The sequence below is a fragment of the Ictidomys tridecemlineatus genome, chromosome 6 (genome assembly GCF_052094955.1).
Source record: "Ictidomys tridecemlineatus isolate mIctTri1 chromosome 6, mIctTri1.hap1, whole genome shotgun sequence".
In the NCBI taxonomy this organism is placed as follows: domain Eukaryota; kingdom Metazoa; phylum Chordata; class Mammalia; order Rodentia; family Sciuridae; genus Ictidomys; species Ictidomys tridecemlineatus.
In genome coordinates this window covers 175,574,384-175,592,534 of record NC_135482.1, presented here as the reverse complement: position 1 = coordinate 175,592,534, position 18,151 = coordinate 175,574,384, and the positions used below count along the sequence as shown (strand labels likewise).

At 43.4% G+C, this 18,151-nt stretch overlaps 1 protein-coding gene and 1 long non-coding RNA gene across 16 annotated transcripts in view; one reads left to right on the top strand and one right to left on the bottom strand.

The window, feature by feature from the left end:
* The window catches only part of Mtus2 (microtubule associated scaffold protein 2), a 620,658-nt gene that overhangs the window by 591,956 nt on the left and 10,551 nt on the right, over positions 1–18,151 (top strand). For all 15 annotated transcript variants that reach the window (XM_078016171.1, XM_078016162.1, XM_078016169.1 and 12 more), the window contains 3 exons: positions 6,346–6,560; positions 14,184–14,289; positions 18,017–18,090. In XM_078016171.1, the coding sequence (XP_077872297.1) occupies positions 6,346–6,560; positions 14,184–14,289; positions 18,017–18,090 (395 nt within the window). The remainder of the gene's footprint in view (positions 1–6,345; positions 6,561–14,183; positions 14,290–18,016; positions 18,091–18,151) is intronic.
* LOC144365180 (uncharacterized) lies at positions 506–14,391 on the bottom strand. The gene is made up of 2 exons (XR_013423456.1): positions 14,298–14,391; positions 506–1,242 (listed from the first exon to the last, which is right to left on the bottom strand). It is a non-coding gene; the product is annotated as an uncharacterized LOC144365180 (long non-coding RNA).

Genomic DNA, 18,151 nt, shown 5'->3' with positions numbered 1-18,151 from the left:
TTCCTGTCTGGCCCTCACCTCCTCCTCCAATTCATGCACAAGATGAGTTGCCTTGGCATCTCAAATGCACCCCCTGTCAGTCCACTGGCTCTAGCAAATCACCACGGAGTCTCAGTGCCTGGGCCTTGGAAACATTCTGGCCAAGTATGGTGTATTTTCCATGCAGCTACCAGAAGGACTTAAAAGTTTAATTAGTTCTTGTTAACACTGGTTTGAGACTTTCTAGGGATTTTCTGCTGTTGCCAAAGTATAATCCTTGCTCTTTCCAGGAAAGATCAGCCCTGCATGCCCTGTCCCTGCCTCCCTCTCTTCCATGGATGCTCAAGCCCCACTGGTTGTCCGTCTGTCCCTCAGCCTGACAGAATTGCTTCCATTTCAGGGCCTTCCACTCTCAGTGCTCTCTACCTGGAGCTCCATTTCCCCCTCTCTGTATTGGTGTTGGAGTCTGTTGAAATGATGCTTCATTGGAGCAGCTGTCCTTAGAAAGCAGGCTTCTCGTTTCCCCTGTCCTTCCCTAGCATGTCCCCTGTCTGACTTTCTTCACTGGCAGGATCTCCAGTTTTTTTGCTGTCTAAAATCTTGCTATCGAAATCTTATACTCACCACGTTCTCTCCACAACAGGAGTCTGTTTTCCACTGTGCCTACAACCATGCTTGACACTTGCTTCCTAAACTTAATGACTACTTAGTGTTTATTTATTCGTTTGTTTGTTTATTTATTTTTGGAGCTGTGGCTTAAACCCAGGGCTTCATGCAGGCTGAGTATATGCTCTACCACTGAGCTTCATCCTCAGCCCCAAATCTGCTTTTGACTGCTGGCCTGCTATCTGAACACAAAGTACAAAAAAAATAAATGGTTGTGGCGCTGGCTTTCCCTACTGGTGAGGAAGACAGGCAGATGGAGAGATGCATTACAGCTCAAAATGGAAAGCGTTTTAAAGAACCTATGCCAAGGCATTGTCTTACCTCTGACACACAACAATGCTTGAGCAACATGGAGGCTCCCTTGGTCAGGCTCCAGTCTCTGTTCTTTAGGTCCGTCCCTCCCACACCTTGATCTTGGATCAGTTAGTTACCCTTTCTGAGTCCTCACCTGCTCGTTGCAAGCAGGGTTGCTGTGGACAGTGATACCTGTCCAGGTGAGGCAAGGGCCTGCACCCAGGAAGCACTCTCTGCAGATGCTATTGATTCTCATCTTCTGGTTCTCATTCAGTCACCTGGCCCTGGAGGTGCTGCGTGGATCTGCAAGGATGACAAGACACTGAGTGACTCTCTCTGGCTCTTCTCTCAGCCCAAGAACACTCACGTCCTTCATTTTCAGCCACTCCTTCCCTCTCTTGACATTCTCGTCAAAAAGAATTGAGGCAGAGTAGGGTGGTTCCGGGCAGTGGGTCCAGGATCCCAGGCCGCCATGTTTCAACCTCACCCACTGTGATCTAACAAGTTTGGACAAAGGACATTGGCCACCAGATGGCATTTTCAGGTGCTGTACCTCTCCTGAGGGTCACAGAATGCTCACACTTTTTAAGACTCTCAAATCCCATGGGATTTAAAGTGGAATTTACCCTGAAGAAAAAGGCAAATTGGGGCTGGGGTTGGGGCTCAGTGGTAGAGAGCCTGCCTTGCACATGTGAGGCACTGGGTTCCATCCTCAGCACCACATAAATAAATTAAATAAAGGTACTGTGTCCATACAACTAAAAATAAAATATAAATTTTAAAAAAGAAAATTCCATTTTATCTATGTATTTAAATTATGTGTCATTTTGTCTGTTTATTTATTTGGTGGTTTATTTTTGCAGTGCCAGAGATGGAACTCAAGTTCTCATGCATGCTAGGCAAGCGTTCTACCCCTAAACTAAACCCCCAGCCTTTATGTATCATCTTTTTTAAGTTAATTTTTTCCTTAACTTGTCATTTTGTTATTTCAGTGACTCCCCATCTTATAAAGAAACAATCTTTCTAATTGTGGTATATTGCTTTCCATCAATGTGTAATGATAATAGTAACATACGTCAAATACTATGTGTATGATATGTACTGTGTGTATAATATGTACATACTATATATACTATATCTACTATGTGTATGAACATAATATATACTGTAAATATAGAGTAATAACATGTATATACTCTATGTATATACATAGTATCATTTCATCATATTTTGATAACTTATTTTATGATGGTTATATATAACCATTATATATAAAGCATTTATTAGGACACAAAAGGCAGTATATTCTTTATGCCTTTAACCTGAGCTATGCAGCCAGATGGTTGTATAGTTTAAGTCTAATACTGTATTCTTCAGTTTAAGTCTAATGCTGTATTCACCTATCACTACCATCTCTTTGGAAAACCAATGAAAAGTTATAATTATTCAAGAGACACTTGGGAGAATCATTTAAAGCAAATTGCTCTTCACTCACAGAATATTCAACTACTCACTTGACTAATGATCTATGGTTGAAGTTAAGCTTATATTATAAATTGTTCCAAGAGCAGGTACACCCTGCTGTTAACTCAAGGATCACACTCCCATTAATGCTTTACTTTCATAAGTCATTTTATATTATATATGATTGTGTGTGTGTATGTGTATATATATAAGATTGTTCTCTTCATATTACATATGTCTAAGGATGTTCCAAATACAGCTGTTATTTTTTGGATACTAGAGATTGAACACAAGGTTTCCTAACCACTAAGCCATATCTGCAACCCTTTTTTATTTTTTATTTTGAGAAAAGTTCTCACTAAGTTGCTTAGGACCTCGCTAAGTTGCTGAGGCTAGCCTCAAACTTGTGATCCTCCTGCCTCAGTCTTCTGAATTGCTGGGATTACAGGTGTGCACCACTGGACCCAGCTTCAAATACAGTTTTATAGCTTTTGAAGTATTTTTACATTACACACACGCACACACACACACACATTCTCTCTCTCTCTCTCTCTCTCTCTCTCTCTCTCTCTCTCTCTCTCTCTCTCTCTCTCATAGTGCGTATGAGCATTGCTCATTATCAACGAGGATCAATTACTTAAAATGGTAGAACAAGCCAAACATGGTGGCACATGCCTGTAATCTCAGTGATTTGAGAGGCTGAGGCAGAAAGATTGCAAGTTCAAAGCCAGCCTCAGCAAGTTAGTGAGGCCCTAGCATCTTAGCAAGACCCCATCTCAAAACACAAAAATTTTAAAAGGACTAGGGATGTTGCTTAGCACCCCTGGAGTACAATTCCCGGGGGGGGGGAACCTGTAGAACATATCCTAATTTTGCTTTTGCATTTCAAAAAATCATGAGTATAACTTTAAAATGTTATATTCTCTTGGCCAATCATAATCCTATTATTTGGAAAATTTTACATTCTCAGATAGATACCTAGTATCTAGGGATTTATTATGATGGCATTAGCCTCTTAACTATAACATACCAGTGTTTCCCAGGAATAGAAATAGAGAAATGATAAAAGTAAGATTCCAGATTCCAAATGTTGTTTAATGCTATCAAATTAGCCAACATTAATCTCTGCTGCAAAATGCCCAAGTGGATACATTTTTGAAGGTTTACCAGAAGCAAGAAGATATTTATTTCCTTGAGGACTCCATATTGGTGCCCTTTCCCTTGGTGCCCAGCTGCTCTTATTATCCAATATCTTCTGGAGGCCTGGGGTTTCAACACAGGGTTGCTGGAAGATTGAAAGTTTCCCCTCTCTCAAAATGTTATACCAAGTGGGAAATTGAGGACTGGAACTCCATGTGCAGTTAAGAGATTACTTTGCCACTTTATAGACTGCAAAACTGAGGAATGCACTGTTCATGATTTATTTAAGACAACAGTGCAGTTTCGGGGACAGCACTAGACGGAAACTGATATCTGTGAGCTCCCAACAGAGTGCCAAGTCCATGAATCATCCTGCCCCTAAATGAGTAAAACCAGAAACAAAGTCAAAAAGTCTAACCACTGGATACCATCACCTTCCAAAACCCAACGTTCACCTTAACTATGTTAGGAATATTAAGATATTTCTACTCATAAAGCATGCAAACAAATAATTAGGATATTATTAATTATATATTGTTATGACCATTGTTGCTGAGGCTGGCCTTGAAACTTGTGATCCTCTTGCCTCCACCTCCTGAGTAGCTGGGATTACAGGCATGTGCTACCAGGCCTGGATTTTTTGATAAAAATTGTATTGAGATATAAGGCTTATATGCACAATTCAGTGATTTTCAGTATATTCACAAGTGGTAGAACTACCACTAAAATTTATTTTAGAATATTTTCAACACCTCAGAAAGAAACTTGCATTCTTCATCTGTCATCCCCAATTCTCTCTTAAATTGTGAAAAACAGCTTTGCTCTCTGAAGCAGCCGTTTCACCTATATTCCCATTAACAATCCACCCAGTGCCAGTGTCTTTCCTATACATCAGAATAATCTTGATCGCTCTTATATATGACAAAGTCACTTTTATAATAATATCCTTGTGAAATATTTTTAAATTATATGTTTGTGGCTTTTATTTTTATTTGTTTACTTTTTTTCTGATTCTGGGCGTGGAACCCAGGGCCTCACACATACTAGGCAAGTGCTCTACCAATGAGCTACACTCCCAGCCCTGGGATTTTAATTTCAATTTTAAAAATATTGTTTTCAAAAACCTCAAAAGTAATTGTAATAATCATTTATAATGTAAACAAACAAAACACTTTTTTGAGACAGAATTTTTTTTCACCATTATTTAAAACCATTGGCATTAATGATTTGGGATTTTGCTTTTAAGTTCTCTGTAGACAGCATACCCCTCACTACCTACATGTGGAGTGGATACCTCCCGTCTGCCCTCAGTAGACCCTGATTACATTGGCAGATCACAATTCCCATTAAGTGGTGAGACAAGAAACCCTGGGCCAACTGAAGCCTTTGACCATGAAGACTATTGGAGACAGTGTTTGGCTGGTCTGAACAACTTTTTACACACTGTTCATACAAAAGTGAGGTACCTGTACAATATCTAGCCAGTCAACCACTCATTCTTCCAGGGCAAAAATATAATTCAATGTCCCTTATGCTAACTAAACTCTTTTAGAGATGAATGTGGCAAAGAAGCCTTTGAATGAACTGCCTCTGTGGGGTAGGACTTTGGATTAGGTGTTTTAAATGTTATCTAATGACCCTGGGTATGTATTCCTGATCACAGGCAGCTACCCTCGGTGCAAGTTAAAGTTAACTAACAGATATACTTGCTCACTTTATGTTAAAGTAAATGACAATGTCTCCCCAGTTCATATCCTAGAGAATACAGCATGGATGCTCAATCTTCATGCTGTGTATGTGCACCTTAATGTGTATGTGAGTGTGTGTAAGTGTGTGTGTGTGTGTGTGTGTGTGTGTGTGTGTGTGTGTGTGTAAAATCAACTCCATTTGACCTAGACCCTGGATTGCCCGGATCCTTTTCTCCTTGGAAGCAGGCTTACAGCTCAGCAAGAGATTTGAGAAAGTGAACATCTGCTCTTGCCCACAGCCCAGGGGAGGCACAAGCACCAAGGCAGAGCAGACCTTGGGCAGGATCTAAGCCTGGGAGCAAAGGTGGCCATTCATGCCTTGTGCCCTGCTGGCTGCTTGCCCACTCCATGCAAGCCATGATCTATGACTAGAGCAGAATGTTTATGCAAAGGGGTAACCAGTGACTAATCTAATCTTCCCATTTTCCTGAACAAATTGGTGGAGAAGAACAGATTCCTCTGAAAGTGATGTTAGTAAAGCTTCAGGTTACCTGAAAGGAAACCCCCACACTTCTCTGAGAATGTCCCATTTGGCATTTCCACCATGAAAAAGAGCCTTGAGCACAGGTCCCATCCTGTCTCTAGTGCTCATGCGTATGCACACAGTTCTCAAAGCCTGATGGACGTAACAGTCACTCATGTCCCTTGTTAGAGGTTTAGATCCTGGGATCCTGGCCCAGGGGCTCTGCTTCCCCCAGGATGCACCTGAAATCTGAATTTTTAACAACTGCCCACCATTTTTGATGCCCATGGTCCATGGACCACCTGAGGAGCTACAGGTTTGCAGGCTTTGCAGTCAGAAAGCTCAACTTTGCCTTCCCCGCTCTTTCACCTGCTGGGCAAGTCCCCAGAGCTCCCTGGGCCCTGGTTCTAAATCAACCTCCAGGGTCTTTTGTGAGGCTCACGCCTGGTTCTCAGGCAAACAGTCCGGGAACCCTGCCCTGTTTCTGGCATTCACCTTGGTGGTCTCACAGTGGAGGTGAACGCGCCACTCGGGTTGGGTCCTTTGGGTCCCTCCTCCCCAGTGAGTTAAGAAGATCTTGTTCCCTGCCAGCCTTCAACACAGCCAAATGTGAGAAGCTGCAGAAGGAGAAGGAGGACCTGGAGCGGCGGTTCGAGGAGGAGCTGAGGAGGCTGGGCTGGCAGCAGCAGGCCGAGCTCCAGGAGCTGCAGGAGCGGCTGCAGGGGCAATTCGAGATGGAGATGGCGCGCCTGCAGGAGGAGCACCACAGCCAGCTGCTGCGCATCCGGTGCCAGCACCAGGAGCAGGTCAGTCGGGCCCCATGGGAGCGGGCTCTGCTGTTGGGCAACTCAGGTGACAGGCGGAGGGGGGCCAGTGTCACATGAGCAGTAAGTCCTGTTCCGCAGGTGAGCCTGTGGCCAAGTTCACTCTCCAACTACAGTTCTTTCTTCTGACCCTCCCCACCTCTCCCCCAGCCTTAGGTGGCCTCCCTTGCTCTTCCTCGGGGCTTTAACACTCTGCCTGCAATGCTGTCCCTCTAGACATTGCATGGCTCCCTCTTTCCCCTCCTTCCAAGTTTTTCTCCAAACTCATCTTCTCAGTGAGGTCTTTCCCTATCTGAAATTACACTTCCTCCGCACTTGACATGCAGATTTCCTGTCCCACCGTCCCTGCTTTAGTCTGACATATTATAAATGTTTCTTTTGTCCCTTATTTATCATCTGCATATATTCTGTGCAGGCAGAGATGATAACAGGCAAACCTGTATTTAGCCCTGGTTTGCTTTTAACTCTTTATATACAGCAGCTCATGGAATCCTCACCATCACCCTATCTGGTAGGGACCATAGTCAGCCCCATTTTGCAGGTGAAATAACTGGGTCCCTGGGACTAAGTAAATAAACTGTTGGGATTCAGAGCTGCCCCTAGGAAAGCCACAGTGGAATTCTGACTGGCTCCAGAGTCCATGCTGCCAATCACTAACTTAGAATGGTCTGCCAGGCTTTCTCTAGATCTCCACACCTGGAACTGTGCCTGTAAAAAGTAGGCACAGAACATGTGCTTGTGGAATGAAATAATGAGCTCCAGGAGTTAGCCTTAGCCCGGCGATCTGTCTGGACAGGGAAATTCATCCATAGAATAATGAGGGAGTGATTCATCGGGGGCCTGTCAATGTGAAAGTGGGCAGGAGCCAGATGTGCCCACCCCATGGCCATTACTGCCAAGAGCGCTGATGAGAGAGACAGGTGGAACCCAGACTCCAACAGATCTCCCTCCGCAAAAACCGCACGGTGATTTTCTCTTCTTTCACATTCCCAAGCTCAGATGCCTTGAGACCCACCTTCTAATTGGTGATTATTTTATGTTCTGCTCATCATACACCCAAGGAAACTGACATTCATGAAAATGCCCTTTAAATCTCAGTGACACTCAGGGTAGTGCTTCATGGCCCTTCATTATCATGAACTTTGCAGCTGTCTCCCAAGGTCACTTCCAAATAGACAGCCCAGATGGCAATACCATGCACCACCTCCCTGCTGCCCCAGAGGCTTGGGAATGCTGGGAAGCATAGGAGAAATATTAGAGTAATAGTAAGTACCATTACTGTAAAAAAGAATCTCTTGCTTCACAGTATCTTTTAGATATAGCAAGCATCTCAAGTTAGTCATTCTCCTTTTCTAGAGGCCAGTGAAATACAGCAGCACCTCCCTGCTTGAGGTATTTAGACTTAAGTCTAGGACATAGAAGAGGTCGCAGCTTAAGTTACCTGCTGATGCTAAAAGTGGAAACTGAAGCCTTGGCATCTTGCTGCTCAAGCTGTCTGAGTGCAACTGCTGGACGTAGACTGAGCACCTGCTACAGTCCCTGATCTCACCTCTTCATGGCCCCTTGGTGTAAATGGAGGCCTCAAACCTGTTGCAAATATCAGCTCGTCCTGTGTCTCCATCCCTGGGCTATTCATCTCACTGTTAAACAGAGAATGTGTTTGTAACTGTGTTTCCCAAAGACCTCTGATCCATAGGCCTGGGGCTGTTGAGAAGATGCCAAAAGTTGGAGGTAGGCAGGAGGTGGTCAGCTGCAAGGGGAACCCCTGGGACGAGGGCTGGCATAGTGATGCCACATTGCCAGGGCCACTACCCAGTGAAACATTTTCCACCAGCAGAGGCATCTTGGGGCCAGGTCCTCTCTATGCACACACCAAGACCTGTTCATTAAGCTGGGTTTCAACAACCTTTTGGAGATTTCAAACTGGAAGGAATTGAAAGGAAAAAAGCCCTTCACTTCTGCATTTGAGAATGAGTTGCATTAGCTACCTATGTCTATTTTAAAAGTGCTCAGTCTTATGGGGGCACTGGTTCTGTTCTACTTGATCCTTCATGAGAGTTAAAACCATTTATTTACTTATTCTCCTATGCAAAAAGTATTTGAGTGCCCACTGTATGCAGAACACCATGACAGGGTTTAGCAAGAGATACAAAGATTTATAAAATGTGAGCTTGCTTATTTCATAGGGGCATTTCAGGGACAAGTACCCAAGGAACAGTGGGATAGGGTGAAGAACACAGGTGATATGTTCAGGCATGGACAGTTGACAGTCCACTCTGAGGACAAGGGGAGGCGGATGGTGGAAACACCACCTGCATGCTCTATGAGTGAGGGAAACCTCCCAACAGGGACCCAGAGCCTGGGGGAAACAGTGATTCAAGTCTATGAATGATTTAAGCCCCTGGTTCTGCTCTTCCTGCCAAATGGCTGTTTCCATCATCTTCAGCTTCTGCAGCAGAACATTCAAGAGGAGAGGAAGAAGAGGAAATGCACATCAGCTCAAGACTTGGATTTCCAGGCAGATTAAATGCTCATTGGTCCCATGGGAGGGGAGACCCAGTGGATAACGCAGGTAGAGACTCAGTCACTCGAGGCTGGACTCTCCACCTTAGATCTTCCTTCTCACGGACAGTCACATGTGGCAATGCAGACCCCATGGATAATGGCATCTCTGTCCTTCTGGAGCCTTTAAAAATCAGGTTACCCAGTCTGGCCTCTCCACAAAATCCAGTGTCCCTAAGGCCAGCAGCACGGGGCAGGGGCCTGCCTCCGTTCCAACCCGTAGGATTTTCTGAGGCTTTGGAATTTACTGATGTTGGGACTTGATCACCAAGGCAGGCTGACCTCTGGCTTCTCCATAGGATCTCTCCACGACAAAAGCAGCCGAATCTCCTCCTAGCTTAGCCATCCACTATCTCAAGGGGCAAGTACTGTCTCCCTGGCCAGGGTCTCTGCTCTGGAGACACATGGAAATCAGCTGAAGGACTTGCAGAACATTCATACCCATTGAATTGGACTTGCTGCCTAAGGTCTGGCTGGGGGCTGTTTTGGATGGATCCGCAGGAGATTTCTTGTGTACAGGAATTTCTCAGAACAGTGGCATTTGTTCTGAGAAAAACAGATCTTCTTCCTCAGCCTAGCATGTGTGTGTTAGGGGCCTGGCCATTTGGGCAGAGATTGGGCAGGACCTTGTATTTTGGCTTTTTAAATTGACTTTAAATATATGACGGGGCTTTTATTTTATTTTTTGGTACTGGGGATTGAATTCTACCATTGAGCTACCTCCCCAGTTCTTTTTATTTCTTATTTTGAGACAGAGTCTCACTAAGTTGCTAAGGATGGCTTCAAACTTGCGATCTTCCCCTCAGCCTCCTGAATCACTGGGATTACATATGTGATCCACCACACCTGGCTTAGAACTCTAAAGTCTGGTGGTAAAATCAGATGGAATGGGTTCTATAGCAAGAGAGGCCACATTGCCACAGATTCCCATTCTCGAAGCATGCAAACCGGATTTTCACTGTAAACACGTGTGTTTTCTCTTTTTGCACCACACATTGTCACTTCTCCTCCCAGCTTCTGGTGCTCCATACTGGGCCACCTTTAGTTGTTCCCCAGAGCCTGGTATTCAAGAATGAAACTCCTGACATTTGCCTGTCCCCCGGGACCCTTGGACAGTTTGTCTTCTATTGCGAACTGCCCCAAGGCACTCACTTTGGGGACTGCTTGTTCCTGGATGCCCTGTGGATTTTGCAAAGATTCCTTCACCTTGAGAAGGGCTCATCCTTTGGAGTTGAAATTTGCCTCATCTCAAATCCAGGACATCTGTCCTATCCTTTCTTAATGAAATCATCCTTTTAGACTAAATGGCAGGAACAGCATCCCTATGATTCCTCTGAACACAGACACCACTTTGTCTATCATGTTGCATTATGGTCTCCTTAACCCGCCTGTCCAGCAGGCTCCCAGCTGCCGTGCAGAGGAAACCACATTCTCTATAATCAAATAAAATGAGATCCCAGGGGGCCTCACTTCCCCAGCATCCAGCACTAGAGCTCCCTGTGCTAGGAGGAGGCTCTGCAGGGGAGATGGAGCCTCTGTAGACACCTGCCCGTGGGGTGGGCTGTAGAGAGGGCAAAAGGCAGAGGGATGGAGTGGGACTGGGAGCCCCCACACGCACGGCTAGCCACCTTCTCTGAGCTGATGATAGCAGGGAAAGAGTGAAGGAGGGTCTCCCAGTAATCAGGCAAAGGAAAGTCATCAGCAGAGTACCAGAGAGAGTAGGCATAAGCCAGCGTCCTCTGTCTCCTCCAGTATGAGACATGTCTGGGAGGAGGACCAGTGGGAGTTTAATCTGGTTTTGTTTAGTAATAAAAGCCCAGATAACATAGAGCACGTGCTTCTTTATTTGAAATGTAAGTCTTCTCTAAGTGAATTGCCAAAGTCCCAGATAATTAAATTTTGCAAATGGCTAAATGAAGTAAACTGCACAGGGTGGCTTTCCAACCCTTGGCTCTATTTTAACCAGCCCAGCTGAATAGCAAGGGGCAGGGGGAATGGAGTCACATCACAGGGAATAGCTGGTTTTCAGAACAAGCAGGGCTATTTGATGGGCAAATCGACAGACTCCTACAGGGCGCAGTCCAGAGCGCCGTCTTTGTGGAGGAAAGCAGAAGGTGGGCCAGCAGTGGTTTAATGGGGGCTGTACCAACTGTTCTAACTAAAAGAGAAGGATGCTTCAGTCAGAGGAAGCTATAGGCTGGCAATGGTTTAGTGCCTTTGTCTCTGATCCCCTGATTTACAATGTGTAGATAGATCATCTGGTGTTTCCATTGGCCCACTTCTCTAAATCTGCTCAAATACCTTCAGAGGGTTTCAGGGTCTTCTCACACTGGGGACTCTTACTGGCTGCTTCATAACTGTGAGCCGGTCATCTAGAAAAGAACCAGGAGGGGCTGGGGCTGTAGCAGAGCACTTGCTGCTCTCCTGTGAGGCACTGGGTTCAATCCTCAGCACCACATAAAAATAAACAAATAAAATAAAAGCATGCTGTCTCTCTACAACTACAAAAAAATTAAACTTAAAAGAAAGAAAGAGAAAGAAAGAAAGAAAGAAAGAAAGAAAGAAAGAAAGAAAGAAAAGAACAGAACAGAACCAGGAGCCATAGGAGGAGAAGTCAAAGTGATTTAAACCATGGCAGGAGAGGGGATAGCCCATAGTGGATAATATCTCTTCCTCATTGAGGGAACATTCCTTAAAAAACATAAACATTCCTTTAAAAAGGTGCATAAAAATTGCCAAAGAGCGAGGATTATTGTGTTCAACTTTGGGCTCACTGGTTTCCCTCCAAATATACTGGTCATCCCTCTAATTCCATATGGACTTTTAGACTTAGGCGATCAGTATTTCATTCATAAAAGCACCTCCTAGCGTCAGCAGTGGGTAGATCATGCCCTTACGCCATCCTAATATGTTGGATGAGGATTTCCATCACAACTCAATCAAAGACGCGTCTTCCAACAAACCATAAAGGCACTCATTTTAGTCACAAACAGAATGTGGTATTGCCAACTGGGACATGTCCACCTCCAAGGACACATGGATTCTTCTGGAACTTAGTCCTTCTATCTTTTCTGAAACCTGGTGGTTTACGTAAAAGCTCAGTGAATTGGAATCATAGTGAGAACCAATGAAAGATTTTTCATTTATATACTGAACTCTGTAACATCTCCAAATAATGTGTGGGTACTTGTTTCTACAGAGAGGAGAATATACTGTGTGTTTAACTGACATCTGTAATTGAGCAGAAAGAAATGATTTTTCCTTTTATTTAACCATTGATTTATTTTTCCAACAGGCTGAAAGGCCTTGGACAAAGATTCCATTAAAACCTCATATAAACAGGAATTGGACAATTAAGTACCATTGTAATCAGCCTTTCTGCTGAGTGGATTCATAACTCTAAGCCTCAAGTAAAATATGTTTAATCAAGAATGTCCAGTAAATAAGAGTGAATTGTTGCGTAACAAGTTCATTTTCACGATGAGATATAGCTTTCCTAGGTAATTCTGTGGGTTCCATTATTGCTTTTATCCAATGATTGTTCCCATTTTAGAGAATAAAAGTCTCATTTACCTTAAGAGGAAAGTCAGGAAATTTTTCCCATAAAATTATATGATCCACAATGGGAATCTAGCCATTTTTAAATGAAAATTCTCTCATAGGTTGGTAAGCAGGCTTTCCTTCTTGTAAAGAGTCCTTCCTCCTTTTAGATCACAGAAGAAATTATAAGAATTATCCCCCAGAGAAATGAGATTCTTGCAGAGGTGGCTGAATATTACCAGAGAGAAGCAATGGGTTCCTAATCAGTCCACCTAAGTGCTTCAGGACCCAGACACATTGTCTGATTCTGGTTTTCAAATGGCAGGTTTCCATACATTCCTAGGTCATGAAATAAGTTTAATGGCTTTTAACTAGCATTCTGTAAAATAGAATAAAAGTTTTAAAACCAAATTATTGTAAGTTCCAGGAGAAGTATTGTCTTATGACAGTTTGGTTTCAGATATGGAGTCGTGCATGCATGTATATACATGTGTGCTGTGTTGCAGTCCGTAGTGGAATTTTTTTTTGCAGTGGGTCACTCTCAAAAGAATTTAGATGAACATCATATGGTATGCTATGTCCAGGAGAGATTTGCTATCCTAGGGAGAGGTTGTTTTATGCCATTACTCCAGTAAGTCTTACATTTGAAGTTAAACAAAACCATAGCCATGATTAAAAAACACAACATCAGTGAACATGATAGGCAAGATGATGGGTAGGAATTGGTGGGGTAGAAGAAACAGGAAATGCGAAAATCAAAAGTCCTGACTGCCTGCACATTGTCACCTGGGAGAGGGGACAAGCTTATGTTTAGGAACTTGCAAACACATGTAAGTCTGTTGGCCTCATCTAGACACTGAGGAAGGGATCTAAATGTTACTTGATGGTCTGGCTTGGGTAGAGGCCACAGTGGTGTGTTTGAGAGAACTTCACCTTGGGGGTCAGGCAGACCTGGACCCTGCTGCGAGCTCCGCCATTCGCTAGCCTTGAGCAAAATATTTTATACCTCTCTAAGCCTCTGGTTCCTCATCTGTAAAAAGTGCATTAAAATATTGATTTATAAAGTTGCTCTGAGGGTTAAGTGGAATAACCCAAGTCAGGTAGCTTAGTAAATGTCACTTCCCTCCATTTTGAAGGGAGGATGCTTTTCTTTTCTTTTTCCATACTTATAGAGTGGAGCAAAAGGAAGGGATAGGAATGGAAAGAGAAACCAGACCAGGGCTCTGAAGAAGTGGATGAGGTAGCCATCACCAAGTGGAGCCGCCATCTTTCTTCCAACCGCCAGATTATAGCAGTGACTCCCCCATGACTCTGGGAACTGCCACGTCTCCAGCAAATCCTGACTCTCCCTTGGCACCAGGCTGAGGGTGACTGTCACCTGATGTCCAGGGCCACTGGCCTTTTTCTTCTCCTTGAATCGAACCTCTGTTTCCTTAGCAGTGAGGCTATCACTGGCAACCACTGCCCACCTCCCTGGTAACCAGTATTGTGACTCCCTTTCAGGTGGAAGATATCACCGCCAGCCATGAGGCTGCTCTTCTGGAGATGGAAAATAACCACACGGTTGCCATCGCGATTCTGCAGGATGACCATGACCACAAAGTCCAAGGTACCTACCAGCCTTGTAGGCAGCAGAGAGCAGGGAGCTGTGCAAGCCAAGCAAGAGCACTTCTCTCCTTCTTTTTCTTCCTGGTGCATCCTTTGTGTGGGTTCCTGTAAAAAGAGGAAATAGAAATGAAGGATTCAGGTAGAGGTGGGGATGTCCACCAGTGGTAGAGCACTTGCCTAGCATGCATGATGCTCTGGGTTTGATCGCTAGCACTGGGCGGGGGGGGGGGGGGGGTGGAGGAGGATGTAGGTAATTTCTCTATTCCAGAGCAGATTTTCTTAACCTTGCCTAAATACTGAAATCCCCTGGGGAGCTATAACAAAAACACATGTCAGCTTTGTTCCCACACCCAGGAACCTGATTTAGTTGTTCTGGGCTGTGGTAAGGGCATCAGGATTTCTTATGGTTCCTTGGGTGAGTCTAATATGAAGCCTGACTTGAGGACCACTCTTCTGAAGCAGGCACAGAAATCTTGGGCTTCCTCTTGTGCTATGGTCTTATAAAACCAAGTGGAAATGCCAATGAGGGTGCACTTTTCCCACACGTGTGGCGAATCTCAGGACCATCTCCTGAGTTGTCCCTATCCACCATATAGATAAGTTGAGTCCCCAGATCTTTATTTCAACATTTTTGCAAATGAATTATCTTTGTGTTGTGGTTTGGTTGTGGCTTATTTGTGTGATAGAGGCTTGGTCCCCAGTGTAGCAATAGAAGGGATAATAGAATCTTGAAGAGGTGGCACCTCGTGAGAGGTCCTTAGATCATTGGAGATATGCCTGCAAAAGGGATTGTGGGGCCCCAGTCACCCTGATTTTCTGTTCGATGAGGTGATCTCCTTCTTCTGGTACTCTGTGTTAGTCAACTTTCTGTCACTATAACAAACTACCTCAAATAATTAACTTAAAGAGAGAGAAGTCTTGTTTCAGGTCAGAGTTTTAAAGGTGGCAATCCAGATCAATTAGCCTCATTTTTTGGGTGCCTGTGGTGAGGCAGTCCATCATGGGAGTGTGTGGCAGAGCAAAATCACTTGCCTCATGGCCAGGAAGCAAAGGAGAAGGAGAAGAGGGCAAGCATCTCTCAATCTCCTTGTAGGACATATCCCCAATATCTAAAGATCTCTGACTGGGCCCTACTTTTTAAAGATTTTGCCACCACCAGCCTGGTGACCAAGCATTTAACACATGGATCTTTAGAGGACACTCAAGATGTTATAGCATTCTCCCACCATGAGTCCTGCACTAGATCTGAGCTGATGTTAGCACCTTGCCCTTAAATCTTCTGAACTGTGAGTTACAGAAAACTTTCTTTTTCTTTATAAAAGAAACCTGCCTCAGGTATTTCATTAGAGTAACAAAAAACAGATGAATGTAATTTGGATAAGGTTTTATGCAAGCCATAAAAACAACATTAGTAGATTCTACTTGGATTTTCCTTTGGGAAATAAGAAGCTTTTTACACTTTCAAATGCATTTATATTAATATATGCAACTTACATTTTTTAAATTTCCCTGTCTTTTAATTTTTCCCTCAGTAGAGCTGGTTGTTAAAAGTATATATTAAAAACAATGAAATTTAACAATGGATTAATAATGTTTTTTAAAATCTGAGAATGAACACCAGAAGTTTTTATTATTAAAATATTCTTAGTAAACAACAAAACCCACAGTGCAGTAATCCATTTCATGTTATTACCTCCCTCAAGTGCCAGCCCCACCACCTCTGGGAACTATTAGTAAGTGAAAAAGTCCATGCTGGAGGCAAGAAAGAATTATTTTCCGAGAACTAGTTAAATATATTACCTGTGTCCTTGTAGTACTAGTCCCTATGGTTGACTGCACATTAGAACAACTTGGAGAGTTAAAACAAACAACACATCCAATCCCCTCAGAGATTCCAATGTAATTGCTGTTAGGTTCCGCATCAGGATTTCCTAAAACTCCTCAGGTGATTCTAACATGCAGCAAGATTTGAGAACCATTGTTCTAGAGCACAGTGTTTACATAGGGCAGATTGTCGTGAAATAAAGAACTACATTATGGGGACACATATTATGTAAGAAGCAAGGTTTGGGTCATCTTCAGAATTGATGCTGGATTTCCTTTTCCCCTGGGGTTTTAGGGTCATCTGAAAATGTCCATCATCACACCATAGAAACCTGATCTCAGGAAAGGAAATGCAAATGGCGTGCTAATCGATGATATTATGTTGTCTTTTGTTTGTGAATTTCACGTAAATAAACCTGGTAGATTTTTTTCTCACAAATGAAGTCTTATTTAGACATCACATCCAAGGCCTTTGAATTATCTAATGTGAAGACAATGAGGGTATATATAATAAGAGCTAAAATAATCATTATTATGCTTAGAATGATGCCCTCAGTGCCTCTTTTTAAAATTTTAATTTATTATATATGACAGCAGAATGCATTACAATTCATACTACACATACACATTACAGATTATTCATATGCAATTTTTCATCTCTCTGGTTGTACACCAAGTAGAGCCTCAATGACTCTTAAAACTAATCATTTACACAAAAGCAGGTAGACCAGAAGGCTACTTGGTTTTATGTCAGAGAAATCAGCATAAACTCTTTTTTTTTTTTTCCCTAAATGCAAATTTCAGCTATGGCAACTAGATTTCTTAGCAACCCTTACAACACTAGTTAAAAGATTTGGATCAATGGAAACCACAGAGTTTTTCCTAATTGCAGTTCATGCCAGCCAAAATGGTAATTGCTGGTCTCCAGTACTCACCTATTCTAAGCATATGATCCGGTCTGATTAATGACCTTTCCTCTCTCTTGTTATTAACATGAAAACAAATTGCTCGTATAGCCAGAATGAAATGGGCTTCACCCAGCTAATAAGACTCTTCCCATCTGGAGGAAAATAGAATCCATTTGCTTAATAACTCCTACATGACATTTCTTTCTGCCTAACCCAAATTACTTCTGGGATGACACATTTCATGGAACAGAATTGCTGCAAACCCTCCAAGAGGAACCAGTTTGATTAGTCTTTCATTCTGACCAAGTACTTCACATTAGATCTTGGCTCAAGCAAATTCTCAGGGTCTGTAGTTCTGAGTATGGCCCAGAGGCCACCAAAGGGTCCTTGTAGACCCGGCACAGGTCCCATCCACGCCGTCCATTCTCCAGCAAGGCTGGCAGGACAGCTATTCTGCAGGACCACTGTCCTTGGAAAGCTCCTTCCCCAGGCCCCAGAAAAGTCCTGTGATGGGGAGAAAATGGGCATCTAATGTGAAGTACCCAGTTGTTTTACCATTAGGAAAAGTGAAAGGATTGATGAGCACTGGCAACAAAGGATCTGACCTGGCCCGGCTGGTTGTGCCACAGGATGCAGACAGGGTGTGTGTGTGTGCGTGTGCATGTGTGTGTGTGTGTGTGTGTGTACGTATGCACGTGTGTATGTGGACATGGATGTGGACCTGTGCGAGAGCACAAGTGCATACATGTGCTCTGATTCCCCCTCTTTCCTCTTCCCCTTTTTTCTCTCCTGCCCCTCCTTCCTTCTTGCTCTATTTCTTTTACATTGCAACCTGGTCATCACGTACCAGCTGGAGTAATGGACTCTTTAGCCTTAAATCTGTTATTTCCAGGATTTATTTATTTACCTAAAGTTATTTGGCCCAGAGCCTTGTTTTATCCTTTTCAAAAGAAAAACCAACGTAATAATTTGATATCAACACTGTCTTCACTCCAGAATTGATATCTACCCATGAACTTGAGAAAAAGGAATTAGAAGAAAATTTTGAAAAGCTGCGGCTGTCATTACAGGTTAGTGTTTCCTTGATCTTCTTAACTGACACCAACGCAGCAGGAGCAGCAGCTGCAGCAA